The following is a 16991-nucleotide window of genomic DNA, read 5'->3' as shown; positions in this document are numbered from 1 at the left end:
GATTATTCTGCTGATGTAGAATGTGTAGATGAATTCATTCCAAAGCTGTGGAAGCAGTGTTTTAATTAGATATAGCACAGCAACCACAAATATCAATCTGGCGCCATCTTGTGGACAATCTTTGGCGAGGAGTTTGGCTTGATAAACTCCAACGACATCGTTTATTGTGGTCACAAAACATAATTTTCTATCAAAATCCATCAACCACGCACAAACAATCGGTTTCTGCTGCACAGCTTGCCACTGCCTTCCCCAGAATGCAAAGTAGACTACCTACAGTGGCCGATCTCTGAAACTACTTTACCCAGAATGCAAAGTAGACGTCCCTGGAACTACTTTACCCAGAATGTAAAGTAAAGTGTAAACAGGAAGTAAAGGTGACGCCGACGGTCTCCAATGGAAATGCGGCAAATCACTGCAGTCTAAATACTACACCCATCAGGCACTATCCTTGATATATTACAACAACTCTTTTCTGCATAAGACCTTAGTGTTTCTGGTGAAGTAGTTGTGCCTACCCGACCCTCCGCGTCTTCCGTAACGTTGGAAGAGCGATTAGTGGTCACCATAGTGCTCAACATGGGCATCGAACCTGTGTGTCCGTGTTAATGTAGGTCAACATGGGCATCGAACCTGTGTGCATGTGTGAGCAGGTCAGCATGGGTCGGAACAGAGCAGAACCTCCAGGCCTGAGGTGTTCATGACCCATAGGGTCATTGTGTGTACGAGAAGGGCAGGGTTACCATAACGACGAGCGACGCCTTAAAGGATTAACCCGCTTTGGGTTCAGCTCCCTGCAGCCTTCAGCATGGTGAGTGGGTCGGACTACAGGCGGTTTAAACTGTGACTTGATGGAGTTTTAAAGGTCGAAAACGTGCATGCATTGAAATAAGAAGACATTGAAACACTGCTTTGTGTTTTGGTTGTCAGTTGTGTTGTGTGGTAACTGTTAACAGTACGCACTGATCTATCCTATACTAAAACTGCTGTTGTCCATTACAAAATTTCCCTTATGAATGCTTTTCTCCATTATTCATAGGCTTTCAAGCCGAAAAGCAGATTACTGCGTGGTGAGTTCATCCCTGGTTGATAGAATGCTTTATTTCAATGTTAAAAAAAAGTACAAAATAACCACCAAAGGTATTATTATTTTATTGAAATAACTGTACATACATTAAACTCACTTGACTTGTATTTCTCAGGGTCGTTTGAAGACAAACTTTCAGATACAGGTAAGAAAACGAATACTTCTGATTCAATTAGTCGATGGCATTGAAATGATCCCAAATAATGGATCATGATGATTTCATAAATGGTGTCTTGGTTCTTCAGACTACAGTGAACAGGGTAAACCGAAGCGTGCGGCTGCACTAAACAGGTGAGCACACACACCTTCTAACAAATGGTCACCACGTTTAGTGTGCTGTGTGATGGTATTTACTGCATGTTAAGTATGGTGTGTGATGGTATTCACTGCATGTTGAGTATGGTGTGTGATGTTATTCACTGCATTCCTCCAGGTCCTCGAAGAGCGATGACTTCTTCCAGAAGCTGGCGGAGGAGGCTGAGCGGGAGGCCGGGGTGGAGGTGGGCGGACTGGGAGGGAGAGCACGTCTACGTGGTCGCTGTAGTCCCTGTTCAATAAAGGGAACACGGGAGGTTCATCCTGTGTCTGTATCTGAATCGATTTGGTTTGATTCGTAGGATTCTGATGTTTCGGAGGCCGACCCTACAGACATACTGAAGAACCTGAAGGTAATGTGGGGGTCTGGATCGCCTTGATATCAGCCCGTTTGACTCCCAGCCGAAAGGTTCTTGGTTCGAAGTTGTAGTAACGTGATGACCACCATCGTCTCTCCACAGATGTGTCCACAGTTGCTCTAAACCGCTCACTTCCTGTTTAAACAGGATATGGACGACATGGAGGCCGATCTGTTTGGGGCCAAGAAGCCTGGCTCCGCCCCGCCTCAGGCCAAGAGGTCCAGTCCCCCCGGGGCCAGAGCTGAGAGCACCGCGAGAGCAGGAGGAGCAGGTAACCACGGGGAGCAGAGACCACGACCTGGGGGACCAGGTCTAAGGTCCACCATGTCGACCCTCGACCTGGGTAGACCAGTTGGAGCGTATATAGGTCCAGGTCTGCCTGGTCGGTCAATTAGGAGGTCTAGTTGGACCTGGTCGGTCTGCCTCGTGATGGCCGCGGGCAGTGTGTGACTCCCAGCTGAGCGCTATCGTGTCCACGTCCCAGCCAGAAGTGACAGGTTGTTTCTCTTGTCCTTCTCTCACCAGGATCCACCTCGGAGCCGAAGAAGCCAAGCTCCGCCCCTTCCGCCTCCAGCTCGCAGGGATACAGGAAGTTCGACTTCTCCGGTGAGTGGCAGGGCCAGCCTCAGGGGCCGTGTCCAACTCCCTGTTGGCGGGTTCTGGGTTCTACCCCTACCGCCCTCAGCTTCTAGATTTTATCCAAAGTTACTTACAATAAGTACATTTGTCAGAAGAAAGATGAACAACAATATATCTCTGTCGGTATAGTAAGTGCCAAGCACTAACAATCACTAGGTTAACCCATTCCCCGTATACAACAAAGAAAGCTAGGATAAGAAGCTACAAAATAATTAGTACTATTTTGTGTGCCAGGATGTACAACATACAATAAGTTCGTCCTGGAGTAGTAGTAGTAGAAGAAGCCAGACAGATTATCTACTTGAATGGGGTTTTTAGGTGGAACGTTGTATTGGTGTAGCTTCAAGCTCCTCTCCTCATGCAGATCTAGATGACCCCCTGATTGATCTTCTAGATGAGCTGGATCTAGAAGAAACTAAGTCGGAGCCCAGCAAGGTTCCCCCAAAGAAACCAGTACCGTCCCCCACTGGGACCCCGGTCCTGAAGACCAAGGAACCAGGTGTGAAGGAGAGGTTTATGGATTATCTCAGGCTTTTATTAATGTGTTAAAGGGATGAAGCTTTATTACTGTGCTATATGAATGTGTCTTTCTAAAATAAGTAATATTGTCGTGTGATTATTAAATGTGTTATATATTGTTGATGGCATTACTGTGTCATCAACGGTTGTGTTTATGCCTTTATGTGTGTTTACGTTAGTGCTAATGTAAGACGGGAATCCTGGTTTGTTCCTCAGCTAAGGTCGTTAAGAAAGGGGAGGAGCTGACCTTTGACGATGATGAAGATGATCTCATTGACGCTCTGGGATTCGACAACGACAAAGAGATCCCGAAAAAGAAGGAGGCTTCGCCCCTAAAGCCGAGGTAGGAACATTCATGTGTCCAGTTTAGTAAATAGACCCTTCTCAATAATCCAAAGACATCCAATAGCACCATCTCTAGCAATGCAGGTTATTACAAGTTAACAAGAGAAGTTTCCGATTGGCCTAAAGTGGTTGTTCGTCATCACATGGCACCAATTTGCAAAACGGCAACAACCTCTTAGTGTTTCCTGTAATTTTAATATTGTAGTTAGTTTGGTTACCAGACAGTTCTTGAACAATGGATCAGCCTTTGACCCACCCTCCCGTCTTTCCCCAGCAGTGACCCCCCCCAGAGGGCTCGCACCCGGCTGGACGAGATCCTGGGGAGGGGCACGCCCCCCCGTCTCCTGGAGCGCCCACCAACCGGGGAGCGGAAGGAGGTGGCGCCGCAGCCAATGAGCAGGCAGGACCGGGACAAGCCCGGCAGCGCTAAAGGTGAGTGGGGTGAGGTAATCTAAAGGTGAGGGGGGGGTGAGGTCATCCTGCTGAGAAAGACTAGTAATAATTCGTAACGTTCTCTGTTGTTGATGTCTTGGTTTTGAACTGAAACCAATGCCCTCAAATCACCTTTTCCTAAGTAACTCATTGTATGTACTGCTACCATACAGAAATTATTTTAAGTGTAAGGGGCTAAACCCAAAAGATTGTGTGAATCGTGATATTGTTTCATCTTAGTGAAGATAGAAACTTAATTTTAGGAGCGTTGCAGTGTAATGTATATGTAGTGTACTATATGTTTACATGTAATGTAGTGTCTGTTCCTCCGGTATGATGAAGACTAGCTCCCCTGTGTTGATGATGTCATTGTGTTGTCGTCTCTGTGTTGATGATGTCATCGTGTTGTCCTGTGTTGATGATGTCATCGTGCAGTCGTCCCTGGGTTGATGATGTCATCGTGCTGTCGTCCCTGTGTTGATGATGTCATCGGGCTGTCGTCCCTGTGTTGATGATGTCATCGTGTTGTCGTCCCTGTGTTGATGTCATCGTGTTGTCGTCCCTGTGTTGATGATGTCATCGTGTTGTCGTCCATGTGTTGATGATGTCATCGTGCTGTCGTCCCCAGAGCCGCTGCTGGAGGACGACCTCGGGTTCGGCTCGTACCAGCCCACGCTAGGCTCCGCCCCCGAGGGTCGCCAGTCCCGCAGGCAGTCTGTCAGGTGGGGGCCGCTACCGGGGGCTGACCCGGGAACAGAGGGGGGATTTGAGAGAGTGTGTGTTTGCAGGGGTGTTAACTTGTTCATTAACTTTTGTGTGCAGATAACATCAAATTATACAGTGATTGCTACATATAAATAAATAAATATATATATAATACAGCCCCTTTCTACCCCCACACTCCTCCATAATAACAACACTGTTGATTTTAAATTCAGATTATGTTCTTCTAAACGGTTTCCCTTTTTAGTGTTGCATTAATTAAGTGCCATTCAATGTACTTCTTAAATAACAACGTCGTACTGCAGTGATATTCAGTGAAAGGAGAGGTATTGAGGCTTAAATGTAAAGGAAGTGGTTCTGTTTTAAAGTTGTTAATTTCCCTTCAGGTTCTCCACGGAGGACATCAGCAGCTCCACCCTGGAGAGAAAGGCCAAGCCCAGTGCCAAGCCCACCACCCCAAACCCCGCCCCCACCACCACAAACCCCCTCACCAGTCCGTCCAGGGCGCGCTCCTCCTCCGATTGGCTCGGCCTGAAGCCCAGCGACGAGCTGACCTTCCTGGACGACGACGAGCCCGTCGTCACGGACACCACCAGGGACCCCACCTCCCCAGCCGCGGGGAGAAGGAACTCTCCCGCCTCGACCAATGAGAAGGACGGCACAGCGATGCCCAGAGACCCTGCCCCCAGCCCCGCCCACTTTCCTACCAAAGGGCCCAAGACAGAGGAGGGGAGGAGCCAGAAGGGGAGGGTGGAGGAGGTAGAACAGGAAGAGGAGGAGCAGGAAGAAGAGAAGCAGAAGAAGAATGAGGAGGAGGAGGACTGGCTATCGGGAGCTCTGAGCAGGAGGAAGGCTCTGGGGGCCTCCCAGCCAGAGAGGAGGAGGTCCAGGCAGGAGGAGTCGCTGGGCCTGGGAGGAGGAGAGGAGGTCGTCAGCTCCACCGTCGGGTAGACTTCAGATTCATGTGTATTAGGGCCCTCAGATTCATGTGTATTAAGGCCCTCAGATTCATGTGTATTAGGGCCCTCAGATTCATGTGTATTAGGGCCCTCAGATTCATGTGTATTAAGGCCCTCAGATTCATGTGTATTAGGGCCCTCAGATTCATGTGTATTAGGGCCCTCAGATTCATGTGTATTAAGGCCCTCAGATTCATGTGTTTACAGGCCCTCAGATTCATGTGTATTAGGGCCCTCAGATTCATGTGTTTACTGGCCCACAGATTCATGTGTATTAAGGCCCTCAGATTCATGTGTATTAAGGCCCTCAGATCTAAAAGGTATTATTAATCATTATAGATATAACAGGATTATGGGTATCCAGCCACACTAAAACATGTAAACACGGAGATAGAATTTGAACATGTAGTATTGCTAAATTAAGGGTGTTCCCCTAGGGTAGAGGAGCAGGATTGACCTGACCTGTTGGTTGGTTGTTTGTTCCCCAGGAAACCGGCCCCCTCCCCCGCACCCTCCGTGAGGAGACAGGAGACAGAGGAGAACTCATCAAGCCTTCTGACCGGGTAGGATAAGGATCTGTGACTGAATCCATGAACTGATCAGTCTATGAACATCTGTTGATAACAAACCCTTAACAATGTTTCAATGCAGCTTGGTCCGGTCAGGCTACTGTGTTTGAATCCGTGGGTGGAGGAGGTTTACAGTAGAGCCCTCATGAGTCACTTTGGATGAAAGCCTCTACGATGAAATGATGATCATTTTGTGTATCTATTTGTGTTGGAACACAGCCGGATGCCCAGCCCTGGGGTGCATTCCAAAGCAGTCAGGGATGTAGCGCCAACACAAGGTACTCACTCCTGTCCCATCCCTGATATGAACACATGATCACGTTCACCCACACCTGAGTACATCACAGCTCTATGTTTCACTCTGGGTTTGATTGTCCACGTCTGGTTCACAGGAACCCAACCAACCCCCTCACCAGCTCCTGCTCTGCAGCCACAGGTAGGTCTGGAATATTATTATGGGATATCAGATGTTTTGCAGAATATATATGTTGAGAGAGATATTGTGTATATGTTCTTTGTGTATATATTTCGAAAGATGTATACAGTATGTATCGAGGGTTTGATTCTGTACTTTATACTTCATCTGTATTCTTCCTCCTGATTTGGATGCTTATAGTAAAATCATCAACACCCAGAGTGGATCTACAAACCTAAAGTATTTAATGTGTCTCACCAATGAGGAGAAAACTACCAACTCAACCCACCCTCCCCTCTCTCCTGGACAGATGACCCTGTCCCCAGAGAGTCTGCAGCAGCTTCTCCTACAACAGCAGCAGGTATGATGGCATCAGAACCCGCCTATGGATGGCTCTCTTCCACCTAAAGGACCCCTATAGGCTATGGCTGTGTCCCAATAGTTGTCCCAATATGATTATTCTCTCTGTCTTACTCCAGATAGTCTCCTCCATCACATTGTAAAAACCATCCAAATACAACTTTTTTCCTTACGATATTTTATGTCATAGAATAGCCAGAGAAGCTAGTTTGAAGGTTGTGATTGGCCAAGATGATCACCAGTCAATGCCTGATGCTGAAGCAGAAGTGTCTCATTTCCATGCGGTTACTCTACACATATTACTGCTGCTCCTCTTCTCGTTGAGGGTGTATACAAATGATAGAAAGGAGGAGATGGGTTGGAATGCAGCCTTTATAATTTGTATTAAACTGACTTCCTTCTCTCCCCAGCTCATGCAATCCCAGTTCTTGGGCCTAGGGGGCGCCCTGGACTACGGCTGTCTGGTCAAACCAGACCGGGCGGAGCCGCATCTGGGCGACCGCCAGGCGCTGCAGGCCCGCATTGCCCACCTTGAGGGACAGGTGAGGCTGGGGGTGCGGAGCCTGTTTGATTTGAGGGCGGGGTTTGGCGGGGGAGTAGAGGTTACGCTCTTTAGAGATGTTCCGATACCATTTCTTTCCTTCCGATAACGATACCTGAACTTGAGTCGTTACCTGAACGTGAATCGGCCGATACCGAGTGATATACCGATACAGCATCTAGCATTATGACTACCAATAGCACCCGCCGATAACTGATACTGAGATTTAGGCTACATCAGAGGAATTTCCAATACTGATACGTTATCCGAACAACTCTGATGCCTTCCCATCAAAAATTCGACAGCATTTGGTCTAAATCTAAACTTGTTTTAATAGTAAAGTTTCTTTGTAGGAATAACAATGATAGTTCATTGATATTTTTTCAACCTAATTCTATCAGTATAGCGCAGTTACTGTCTCCAAGGTCTTCACAGGCCCAATTCGAACACTCAAGAACCATAAGGAATCAGAGACCGGATCAAAACTCGATCACTGTAGGCTCTGTGTGTGTGTGTGTGTGTGTGTGTGTGTGTGTGTGTGTGTGTGTGTGTGTGTGTGTGTGTGTGTGTGTGTGTGTGTGTGTGTGTGTGTGTGTGTGTGTGTGTGTGTGTGTGTGTGTGTGTGTGTGTGTGTGTGTGTGTGTGTGTCCTTCCAGGTGAGGGGTCTCCTGCTGGAGAGGGACCAGACCCAGATGTTGATGGAGAACGTCCGTCTGAGACACCAGCAGGACATGGAGCAGCTGGAGACCGCCCACAGGTATGTCCTCCTCGCTCCCTCTCCGCCAATCAGCACGCTGAACGCCCTGACTCCTCCTCTCTGTCCTGACTCCACCCTCTCTGCCCTGACTCCTCCTCTCTGTCCTGACTCCACCCTCCCCTTCCTGACTCCTCCTCTCGGTCCTGACTCCACCCTCCCCGCCCTGACTCCTCCTCTCTGTCCTGATTCCACCCTCCCTGCCCTGACTCCTCCCCTCCACCCTGGCTCCTCCCCCAAGGGCGCGGGTGCAGCTGCTGGAGGCCTCGTGGTCGCAGCGGGAGGCGCGGGCGCGGCAGGAGAGCAAGGACCTGGCGGAGAGCCTGGCGGCGGCGGGGCGCACTGCGGAGCAGCAGAGGGCCGAGCTGGCGGCCGCGCACCAGAGGAGGCTGGCCCAGAGCCAGCAGGACCGGGACCGCGAGGTCCAGAGGCTCCGGGACCTCCAGAGGTAGGGACCCAAGGCCCAGGGACCAAAGGCACAGGGACCTCCAGAGGTAGGGACCCAAGGCCCAGGGACCTCCAGAGGTAGGGACCAAAGGCCCAGGGATCTCCAGAGGTAGGGACCAAAGGCCCAGGGACCTCCAGAGGTAGGGACCAAAGGCCCAGGGACCTCCAGAGGTAGGGACCAAAGGCCCAGGGACCTCCAGAGGTAGGGACCAAAGGCCCAGGGACCTCCAGAGGTAGGGACCCAAGGCCCAGGGACCAAAGGCCCAGGGATCTCCAGAGGTAGGGACCAAAGGCCCAGGGACCTCCAGAGGTAGGGACCAAAGGCCCAGGGACCTCCAGAGGTAGGGACCAAAGGCCCAGGGACCTCCAGAGGTAGGGACCAAAGGCCCAGGGACCTCCAGAGGTAGAGACCAAAGGCCCAGGGACCTCCAGAGGTAGGGACCCAAGGCCCAGGGACCAAAGGCCCAGGGATCTCCAGAGGTAGGGACCAAAGGCCCAGGGATCTCCAGAGGTAGGGACCAAAGGCCCAGGGACCTCCAGAGGTAGGGACCAAAGGCCCAGGGACCTCCAGAGGCAGGGACTGAGAGGCTCAGAATGTTTGAGGTAGAAGAACCAAGATGGTGGCTTGCAGGCTGCTTCAGATCTTTTATTGTAGGAGCCTAGAGTGGATTTCAGATTAGAGATGGTGGATGTGTTGGTGGACGATGTAATGTGGGGGTTTGGTGTGGTGTGTAGTTAACGTGTGGTGTTGTGGTGTTGTGTAGTTAACGTTTTGTGTTGTGTTGTATATTTAACGTGTTGTGTAGTAAACATGTTGTTGTGTTGTGTAGTTTATTTGTGGGTCTTGTGTTGTGTGGTGCAGGCAGTCCATCCTAGAGGTGAAGCAGGACCACGAGGAGCAGCTCCTCCGGCTCAAGCGGCTGAAGGAGGAGGAGATCGAGGCGGTGACCAGCGCCACGTCCCAGACGCGCTCGCTGACGGGCGTCATGGAGCAGATGGAGGGCTTCTCCTCCCGCCTGGGAGAGCTGTCCTGCCGCGTAGAGAGCACCCACGAGCACACGGCCCAGGGCCTGGAGCAGGGCGCCAGGCAACGGGAGGAGCAGCTCCGAGGTGAGGCTCAAGAGGGGAGGAGCAGCTCCATCGTGAGGCTCACCAGGGTAAGGAGCAGCTCCTGACTTTGCTGTGGTAAGCACTGTTGCCATGGGAGCAAGATGGTCCTGTGTTTCCAACGGAGTACGGTGGAGGGGTCTTCAGCACGGTCTCGGGGTGTTCCACTGGGCTTCTAGCTGGTGCTCTAGTCCACCTCCCCCCCACTACATGTTATTGACAAAAGGTAGCATGTTATGCTTCCCAGAATGTAGCGTGTTTAGCTCGCAGCATAGCGAGTTTAGCTCTGCGTAGCTTGCTAACACCAGTATGTAGCGTGTTTAGCTCTCTGCGTAGCGTGTTTAGCTCTCTGCGCAGCATGTTTAGCTCGCTACGTAGCGTGTTTAGCTCTCTGCGTAGCGTGCTAACCCCTGTGTGTAGCGTGTTTAGCTCTCTGCACAGCGGGCTAACCCCTGTGTGTAGCGTGTTTAGCTCTCTGCGTAGCGTGTTTTAGCTCTCGGCGTAGTGTGCTAACCCCTGCGTGCGGCCCCAGTCATGCAGGAGCGGCTGGGCCAGCAGCAGAGGGCCATGGCAGAGGAGCGGGCCCGTCTGAAGGAGGTGATCACCAGGATGGAGGTCCAGCTGGGGGAGCAGCAAAGGCAGCTGGAGAAGGTGGGACCCCCCCTCGCCCGCTCTGTCTGCCTGTCCGTCCATCCGTCACTCCGTACCTCCCTCCCTCGCTCACTCACTCACTCCCTCTCTTTCTGAGATCTTTGTGGTGGCTGTTTATCTTCCATTTATTCCTTTCTGTATTATCGGGATAAGTTATATTTTCCTCCTCTTTGCCTACCTCTTGTTTCTTCTTCCTCCACTGCATTAGACGAGTGGAGGAGAGTAAATGGAGTCTGTCTCCATGGTAACCTGTTGTCGTTGTTGTTGTGGTGTCAGGAGCGCTGGCGGGTGACGGCGGAGCAGGCCAAGGCGGAGTCGTCCCAGAGGAGCCTGGAGGAGGAGCGGCGCGCCCTGAACCAGCACACCTCCATGGAGAGGGAGGAGCTGGAGAGGGCCAAGGTGGGGGGGGCGGGGGGAGCGTTCTATAAAATAGTGTCTGCCAGCACACATCGGGACCAGCCTCATCTCCCGCCCGCTATGTTAAGGACAGAACCACGAGGTTACGGGAGACAAACTCTCGTCTCTCCCCCCCCCTCAGAACGCGCTCCTGGAGGAGCAGCAGGCGGTGATGACGCGCTGCGGCGAGGAGCGGAGGAAGATGGCGGCCGAGTGGGCCCAGCTGCACGCCGCCGAGAAGACGAGGCAGGAGCAGGAGGAGCGGCGGGCCGGCCGGCACCTGGAGAGAGACGCCCACGCCCACTCCAACATCATCAGCATTGCCCAGGTAGGAGGGAGAGAGAGAGAGAGAGAGAGAGAGAGAGAGAGAGAGAGAGAGAGAGAGAGAGAGAGAGAGAGAGAGAGAGAGAGAGAGAGAGAGAGAGAGAGACTCCAAATAACGGTACTTCAGAAGCTGATGAATATATACAATTCAAACAAACATTGAGTTAATACTGTACAAACAGTCACTAGAGATAATCTGTATTTGTATGTTGACTGTCTGCTTATTGTCAGACACTTTCTACACAAATGAAGTTCCTCACACTGAACTGAATCGAATGGTTAGAGATGAGGCAGTATTGCTCCCAGTAAGCCAAGCTAAAGTTCACTCCTCCTCCTCCTCCTCCTCCTCCTCCTCCTCCTCCTCCTCCTCCTCCGTAGGAGCAGGCGGAGGTGAAGCTGCGCTCCGGTGAGCTCCAGCAGCGGGAGGGGGCCCTGGCCCGGGAGAGGGAGGCCCTGGAGCGGCAGCTGGAAGAGGCGCAGCGGGAGAAGGAGCGGCTCAGCGCCACAGCCCTCAAGCTGCAGGCCCGGGCGCAGGAGGTGGAGGCCTTCAGCAAGGTATGACATCACTTCCTCCCCGCAGGGATACGCCCCATCCGTCAGTCGATGGATGACTGCCACACTCGTAACGATTAGTCTTGATCGTCACTCATTATTAAAGGGCTCAAACTCCATCACAATCGCACGATTTTCGAATGGAGATTAAATATCACTTTATATTGTCTAGAAGCTGCACGTTTTTGTGGCTACCAGCCGAAAGGTTGCAGGTTCGATCCCCAACGTCCGCACTTACCTGCAGGCATCGTTACATGGTAAGCAGTAAATGGACTGCATTTACGTTGCGCTTTTCTAACCAAAGCGCAACCAATTTTGCAAAGCCGCTCAAAGCGCTTTACAAAATTGCCTCACACTCACACACCGACAGCAGAGTCAACCACGCTGGGCGACAGCGAGCTCGTTAGGGTGAGTCGTCGGGGACACCTCGACGCTCAGGAGGACCCAGGGATCTAACTAGCAACCTTCCGGTGACCAGCCAACCCGCTCTACCTGCTGAGCCAGATGCCTGACATGCCCTGCCTGCTCTGTGATCACCCGAGTGAGGTTGTCACTGACATGCAGCGCGCGATGGTAGCTCCGCCTCTGACTCCTCCCCCTGTCCTCTGTCACCCAGCTGGCCACAGAGAAGTTCGAGGAGGGCGAGCGAGCACTGCAGACAGCGCGCGGCGTAGAGAGCGAGCACCAGGCCAGGCTGAGGAGCATCCACTCCCAGATAGAGCGGCTGAGGCAGCAGGAGGAGCAGCTGCTGCAGGTGAGGCCGGTACTGGAAATGTTCCCATAGCATTTTGCCCTTCCCAATACCGATTCCGATTCCCGATATCGGGTATATTCCGATACAGCATTGTAACATCTAACAGCCCACGTTCTTATTGAAGGGTTCTCTTACGATGAGTAATGTATAGCCGGTTCACTTTCTGTTGACAATTTTATTTCTTCAAAACTAGATCATTTACATTTATAATCTATAATGTTGTAAAACATTTGTTTTCTTCTAGTTAAGCGTCCATGCACGCATGTAGGTTTGAGTTGGCCGTTTCACATTCCGACTCCCCTCCTCCGACCGTTAACGAAGGCATGACACCGTAGTGTTTGTGATGTTCTCAGCCTGTGTAGTAAATGAGTCAAGTGAAGGTATCGGATCAGCGCAGACTTTTAGGCAGGATCGGAGTATCTCCGATACTGGTATCAGTATCGGAAGCACTCTAGCTTTCACACAGGTGCAGTTTATTCACGAGATGCGTGTTCACTTACCTTCAATTGATTGTGTTAAGGCGGTTTTAGATTGTGTTATGGTGGTTTTATCTGGAAATATATTTTAACAGCACTTTCAAAAAGAAAGGTTCTATACCGAATAATTTACTACTTTATTCATTCCAGGGGGAAAATGTTGGTAATAAAAAAAAAGCCTATAAATAGGATGACAGTGTCATAGTTACATGGTGATATACTCACCACGTAACTATGGTTTAAAAAAGAAACCAGTTAGAACCACTCATCCCTCTGGGTCTTTAGGAGAAAGTGAGGATGACGGACCTGAGGACCGGAGAGGAGCGGTTCAGACAGAGCTACAGGCCCCTGGCCTCCCACCCCAACACGGGCCCTCCTGGACACGCAGGTGAGGAGACAACCAGATCTACCGACGTAGATCTATGTGGAAACGGTTTGATGTACTTAATTGTGTGGTTGTGGAAAATCATATTTATATTTATATTATGTCTTTACCTAAAGCAGATGCTTTAACCTGTAGGCATTGAGCAGATGTTTGCTCAACGCCTACAGGTACAACACTGTGAAACCCTACTACTAATTATACGTGATAATTTAACACAGATTTTTTGTACTTGGTATTTGTATGTTCTTCATGGTGATGTTGTGTAACATCATGCTTGAGGATATTTATCTGAGGGCCGCTAACCTTCGATAACGCGTCACAAACATGCAGGCCAGGCCAGGCCGTCCAGTTTGAATTGTGAATTGATTCACTATCTATTTTTTCCTTTCAGATTTTAGTGCCATGTGGCCAAGCCCAGCGACCCCAGAGCTGGTGGTGGTCCCAGCCAGCCCTGACCTAATGGTCCCAGCCAGCCCTCAGCCCAGCCGCTACGGCCTCCAGGCTAGCCTGGCCCTGCTCAGGCACACGGCAGAGAAGGTACCCAGTCGTTATGTCTTCAACCTGCCTATATTAATATCTAAAGGACCTGCATCTTACTTGATAAATGACAAACAATGCATTATTCAAACTCATAATTAATGCATTCAACTGAATTTCCTGGGTCAATAAATATTCCAGTTGGTCGCTCCCCCAACCAAAGCGTCGTACATCACTGAAGGGTCACATGACATGGTACCCGGTAGGCCGGTGTTAATATTGAATCCGTCTCCTCAGGACCGAGACTTCCTGCAGGACGAGCAGTTCTTCCTGGAGACACTGAAGAAAGGAGCTCTGCAGTCCCTCTTCCACACGCAATGAAACACCTGACAATAAACTATTTTGGGATACAAGTCTCTAGTCTATGGAAGCCCGTTTCCGCCACGTAAAAGAAAAAAAATGCAGGTCACATCTCATTATTTTGAGATAGTATCTCATTATGAGATACTATCATTATTTTGAGATAACTTCTCAACAGGACCAGACCAGTCATGGTAGCCTAATTGTAGCTTATCCATAGGTGCTACATATAGCCTATTATTACAGTAGATTAGCTGGAGATGATGAACTCGATTAAAGATTATTAAAGACGGAGGTATACAAATGCTGACATTTTGGCTCGATTATCTATGGAGCACAACATAAACATTAGTAAAAGAACTCTAGAAAGAGTGCTTCATAGGAATCAGCTGTGGCGAAGACGCAATAAGGCGGACATTGGAGAAGTAGCCGATTTCATACATCGCCAATTAGTCCTCTGGCCAACAACATGGCTACTGGTGGATGCAACAGAAGTGTTGGATGGCAGGGATCATCACGGACAGAGAGACCGTTCGTCTCTTGCTGCGTCAAATGGATGGTGGTGGCGTGGATCTCCGTGCACGGCACCGTCTGAGACGCAGTCTATGTCAGTCGTGGCCCGAATTGTGTGGCACATAGATGGATATGACAAATTAAAGCAGTATGGGATAAGCAGTGGTTGCATTGATGGGTTCTCGCGAAAGATGATCTGGCTAAACAGTAAACACCCACTCAACTAACAGCGACCCACGTCTTATAGCGGGGTATTTCATTGATTCAGTGATGCAGCATGGTCGCCTATTGAAAGTGAGATTGGATCTCGGGACGGAGAACACACACATGCCGCAATGCAAAGTTTTATGCACGGCAGTGAAAACGGCATTTCCCCAGACTGTCACTCTAGGTCCAAGCACGGGGAACCAACGTATTGAACGCTGGTGGTGTACGTTGCGGAGTGAGTGTACTCAGTTCTGGATGGATCATTTCGACCAGTTAAAGGCTGACGGTCTCTATGACTCCCTGATGCTGAACAGAAACCAACGAAAACAGCAATTTATTTTTCAGTTTTATTGTTAAGAGCAACACATTTGTATTAGCAGGGGCATTTACATTCAGGGCATTTAGCAGAAGCTTTAATCCAGAGCGGGTCCAACAATGATTCTGGTCTTGAAGACAATATCTTCCGAGTTGCATTTGGAAGCCAATTTATCCTAAGCGACTTACAACCATTCATACACAGCCAGAGCTCGTCGTTAGGGTTACCGACACCTAACACTCAGCTAGGAGGAGCCAGGTTTCAAACTAGTCACAAGTCAACCCGCTCTCTCGTGACTCAGACTTGGAGGTGCATTGATTTACATTTTCAGTCCAAGCAGACCTCATCTGGCTGGTCGTCGATTCAGAGCTGCAAGAATGTGAAAAGGAGAAGTGAAAAAGGTGCCAGTCCCAAACAGTTTGCTTATTCATCTTGCATTGAGCTAAAAGTTAAGTCAAGCCTCAGGTTACCAATGGTCAACACCGTTGTTCAGACAGGGATAACTTTTTTCATCACTGGCTTGAGCGCTTATACAAAATGCATCAATTTACCTTTCATGGTAGAAAGGGAACTAGGTGGACCTCCCGCTGCTTCGAGTCACCAGTCCTTCACCGCCTTTTGGATTACAGATGCATTAGAGGTGGTCTCTCGGGTGATTTCCCGCAGTATGAATTTTATTATTTCTCAGAAAAGCTTTTCCAATCGTCAGTTTCGCATCGGACGGCACTTCCTATGCAGCGATATCATCCCAGAAACATGTAGTCCCACATCAACAAGAGCCCAGTTACGGTCCTTACCTCGTGGTGGTGGAGATAAGGCCAAGAGGATACATTCAGGGTCCGGTACGGTGGCCCAGAATGACGAATTAAGGTGGCCCGGGGAATTCAGTCATCGTCCTGCGAGAGCAAAAAAAAAAAAAAAAAAAGGGTTAGCACAAATATTTCCCCTTCATTCATGGTAGTAACCCCTCAGAGCAAAGTCTCAGTCGTTTTTGTATCAACACGTTTTCAGCCAGGGATAACAAACTCATCTTTGGTATTGCGGTCTTCGTCTATAACGTTAACAATGTATTGAGAGTTCCGGTAGTTTACCTGGCAATTCTGTAGTCCATGAGTGGGATTCGACCCAGGCCATGAGGGGGACTCGATCAAGTCCATACGGGGGACTAGATCCAGGCCCACGAATTACATGATCATTCTGTAGTGTATTAAGTTACCTGTGGAAGAGCGAAAGTTAAAAACCACACCCAGTAACCCTTAAAGCATGTTAACAACCGCGGCACCCGTAACACTGTGAGCAGACCACGTGTTGGAGACCAGCTAACGTTAGCATACTGTTAGAATTGTATTTGTGCACCAGTAATACCGTGCAATATTATAATACTTACATCTGTACTCGAGTGGTATTAGGGCCCCTCGGACCTGATGAATCGATATGTAACCAATCCAACGTGGAGGTTTAGAGAAGGCATACTTCTTTAGAACTAGCTACAGGTCAGCGAGAGAGAGAAAGGATGAAGGAAAGAACGGCATACAGAGGGCTGCATATATATAGGCAGAACGTCACAGCCCACGTGAAGGAGGCTAGGCGCTGATTGGCAGATTCAGGTGATCATCGAACCCAGGCGGGTAAATATAAATATAAATTGATCAAATCGAATACATATACAACATATGAAACAGATGAAGGTCCGCCACAAAAATATTCAAGTTCATTAAAAAGGTTATTTAAATTAAAGGCCTCGGATACACTTTATCTTGTCTTATTTGTATTGTAAACGTATGTTTGAGCCTACAATATATATATTTTTATATATTTTAAATAATTTATTATATACATAATGCTGAATTAAGTCCCATCCCACACCAACATGTAGTCCAATTTTCCAAAAAACAAACTATTTTACGTAAACAAACGTAAAATAGCAATACCAAACCTAAACCTGGTGCTGTTCCTCCGGCGGTCACTAGGGGGAGACAGAGGACCGGGAGGAGAGCCAAGGAGGAGCG

The 16991-nt window shown here is 49.5% G+C and overlaps 1 protein-coding gene, 1 long non-coding RNA gene and 2 other non-coding genes across 5 annotated transcripts; 1 reads left to right on the top strand and 3 right to left on the bottom strand.

Moving 5' to 3' along the window:
• Positions 1–383: 383 nt before the first annotated feature.
• Positions 384–15779, top strand: LOC130396618 (fas-binding factor 1). 2 transcript variants are annotated; one of them, XM_056604788.1, is made up of 29 exons: positions 384–811; positions 1040–1070; positions 1203–1232; positions 1333–1378; positions 1521–1587; positions 1705–1755; positions 1909–2032; positions 2287–2367; positions 2765–2899; positions 3136–3262; positions 3542–3696; positions 4325–4418; positions 4806–5366; positions 5867–5941; positions 6167–6225; positions 6340–6383; positions 6673–6723; positions 7133–7264; positions 7920–8020; positions 8259–8465; positions 9327–9574; positions 10104–10222; positions 10499–10621; positions 10761–10946; positions 11321–11497; positions 12111–12248; positions 13010–13112; positions 13501–13646; positions 13884–15779. In XM_056604788.1, the coding sequence occupies exons 1-29, from the start codon at positions 809–811 to the stop codon at positions 13965–13967; spliced, it is 3498 nt and encodes a 1165-aa protein (XP_056460763.1). In that variant the 5' UTR covers positions 384–808; the 3' UTR covers positions 13968–15779. The 2 variants fall into 2 exon arrangements, with proteins under 2 accessions (XP_056460763.1, XP_056460761.1); XM_056604786.1 differs by having other exon boundaries at positions 3539–3696.
• LOC130397658 (uncharacterized) lies at positions 14976–16512 on the bottom strand. The gene is made up of 5 exons (XR_008900243.1): positions 16370–16512; positions 16074–16198; positions 15780–15878; positions 15534–15597; positions 14976–15351 (listed from the first exon to the last, which is right to left on the bottom strand). It is a non-coding gene; the product is annotated as an uncharacterized LOC130397658 (long non-coding RNA).
• LOC130376796 (small nucleolar RNA R38) lies at positions 15437–15506 on the bottom strand. The gene has a single exon (XR_008894090.1). It is a non-coding gene; the product is annotated as a small nucleolar RNA R38 (small nucleolar RNA).
• On the bottom strand, positions 15665–15736 carry LOC130376801 (small nucleolar RNA SNORD49). The gene has a single exon (XR_008894091.1). It is a non-coding gene; the product is annotated as a small nucleolar RNA SNORD49 (small nucleolar RNA).
• Positions 16513–16991: the final 479 nt, after the last annotated feature.

Source organism: Gadus chalcogrammus, chromosome 2 (genome assembly GCF_026213295.1).
Source record: "Gadus chalcogrammus isolate NIFS_2021 chromosome 2, NIFS_Gcha_1.0, whole genome shotgun sequence".
In the NCBI taxonomy this organism is placed as follows: Eukaryota; Metazoa; Chordata; class Actinopteri; order Gadiformes; family Gadidae; genus Gadus; species Gadus chalcogrammus.
This window is presented reverse-complemented; position numbering and strand designations above follow the sequence as displayed.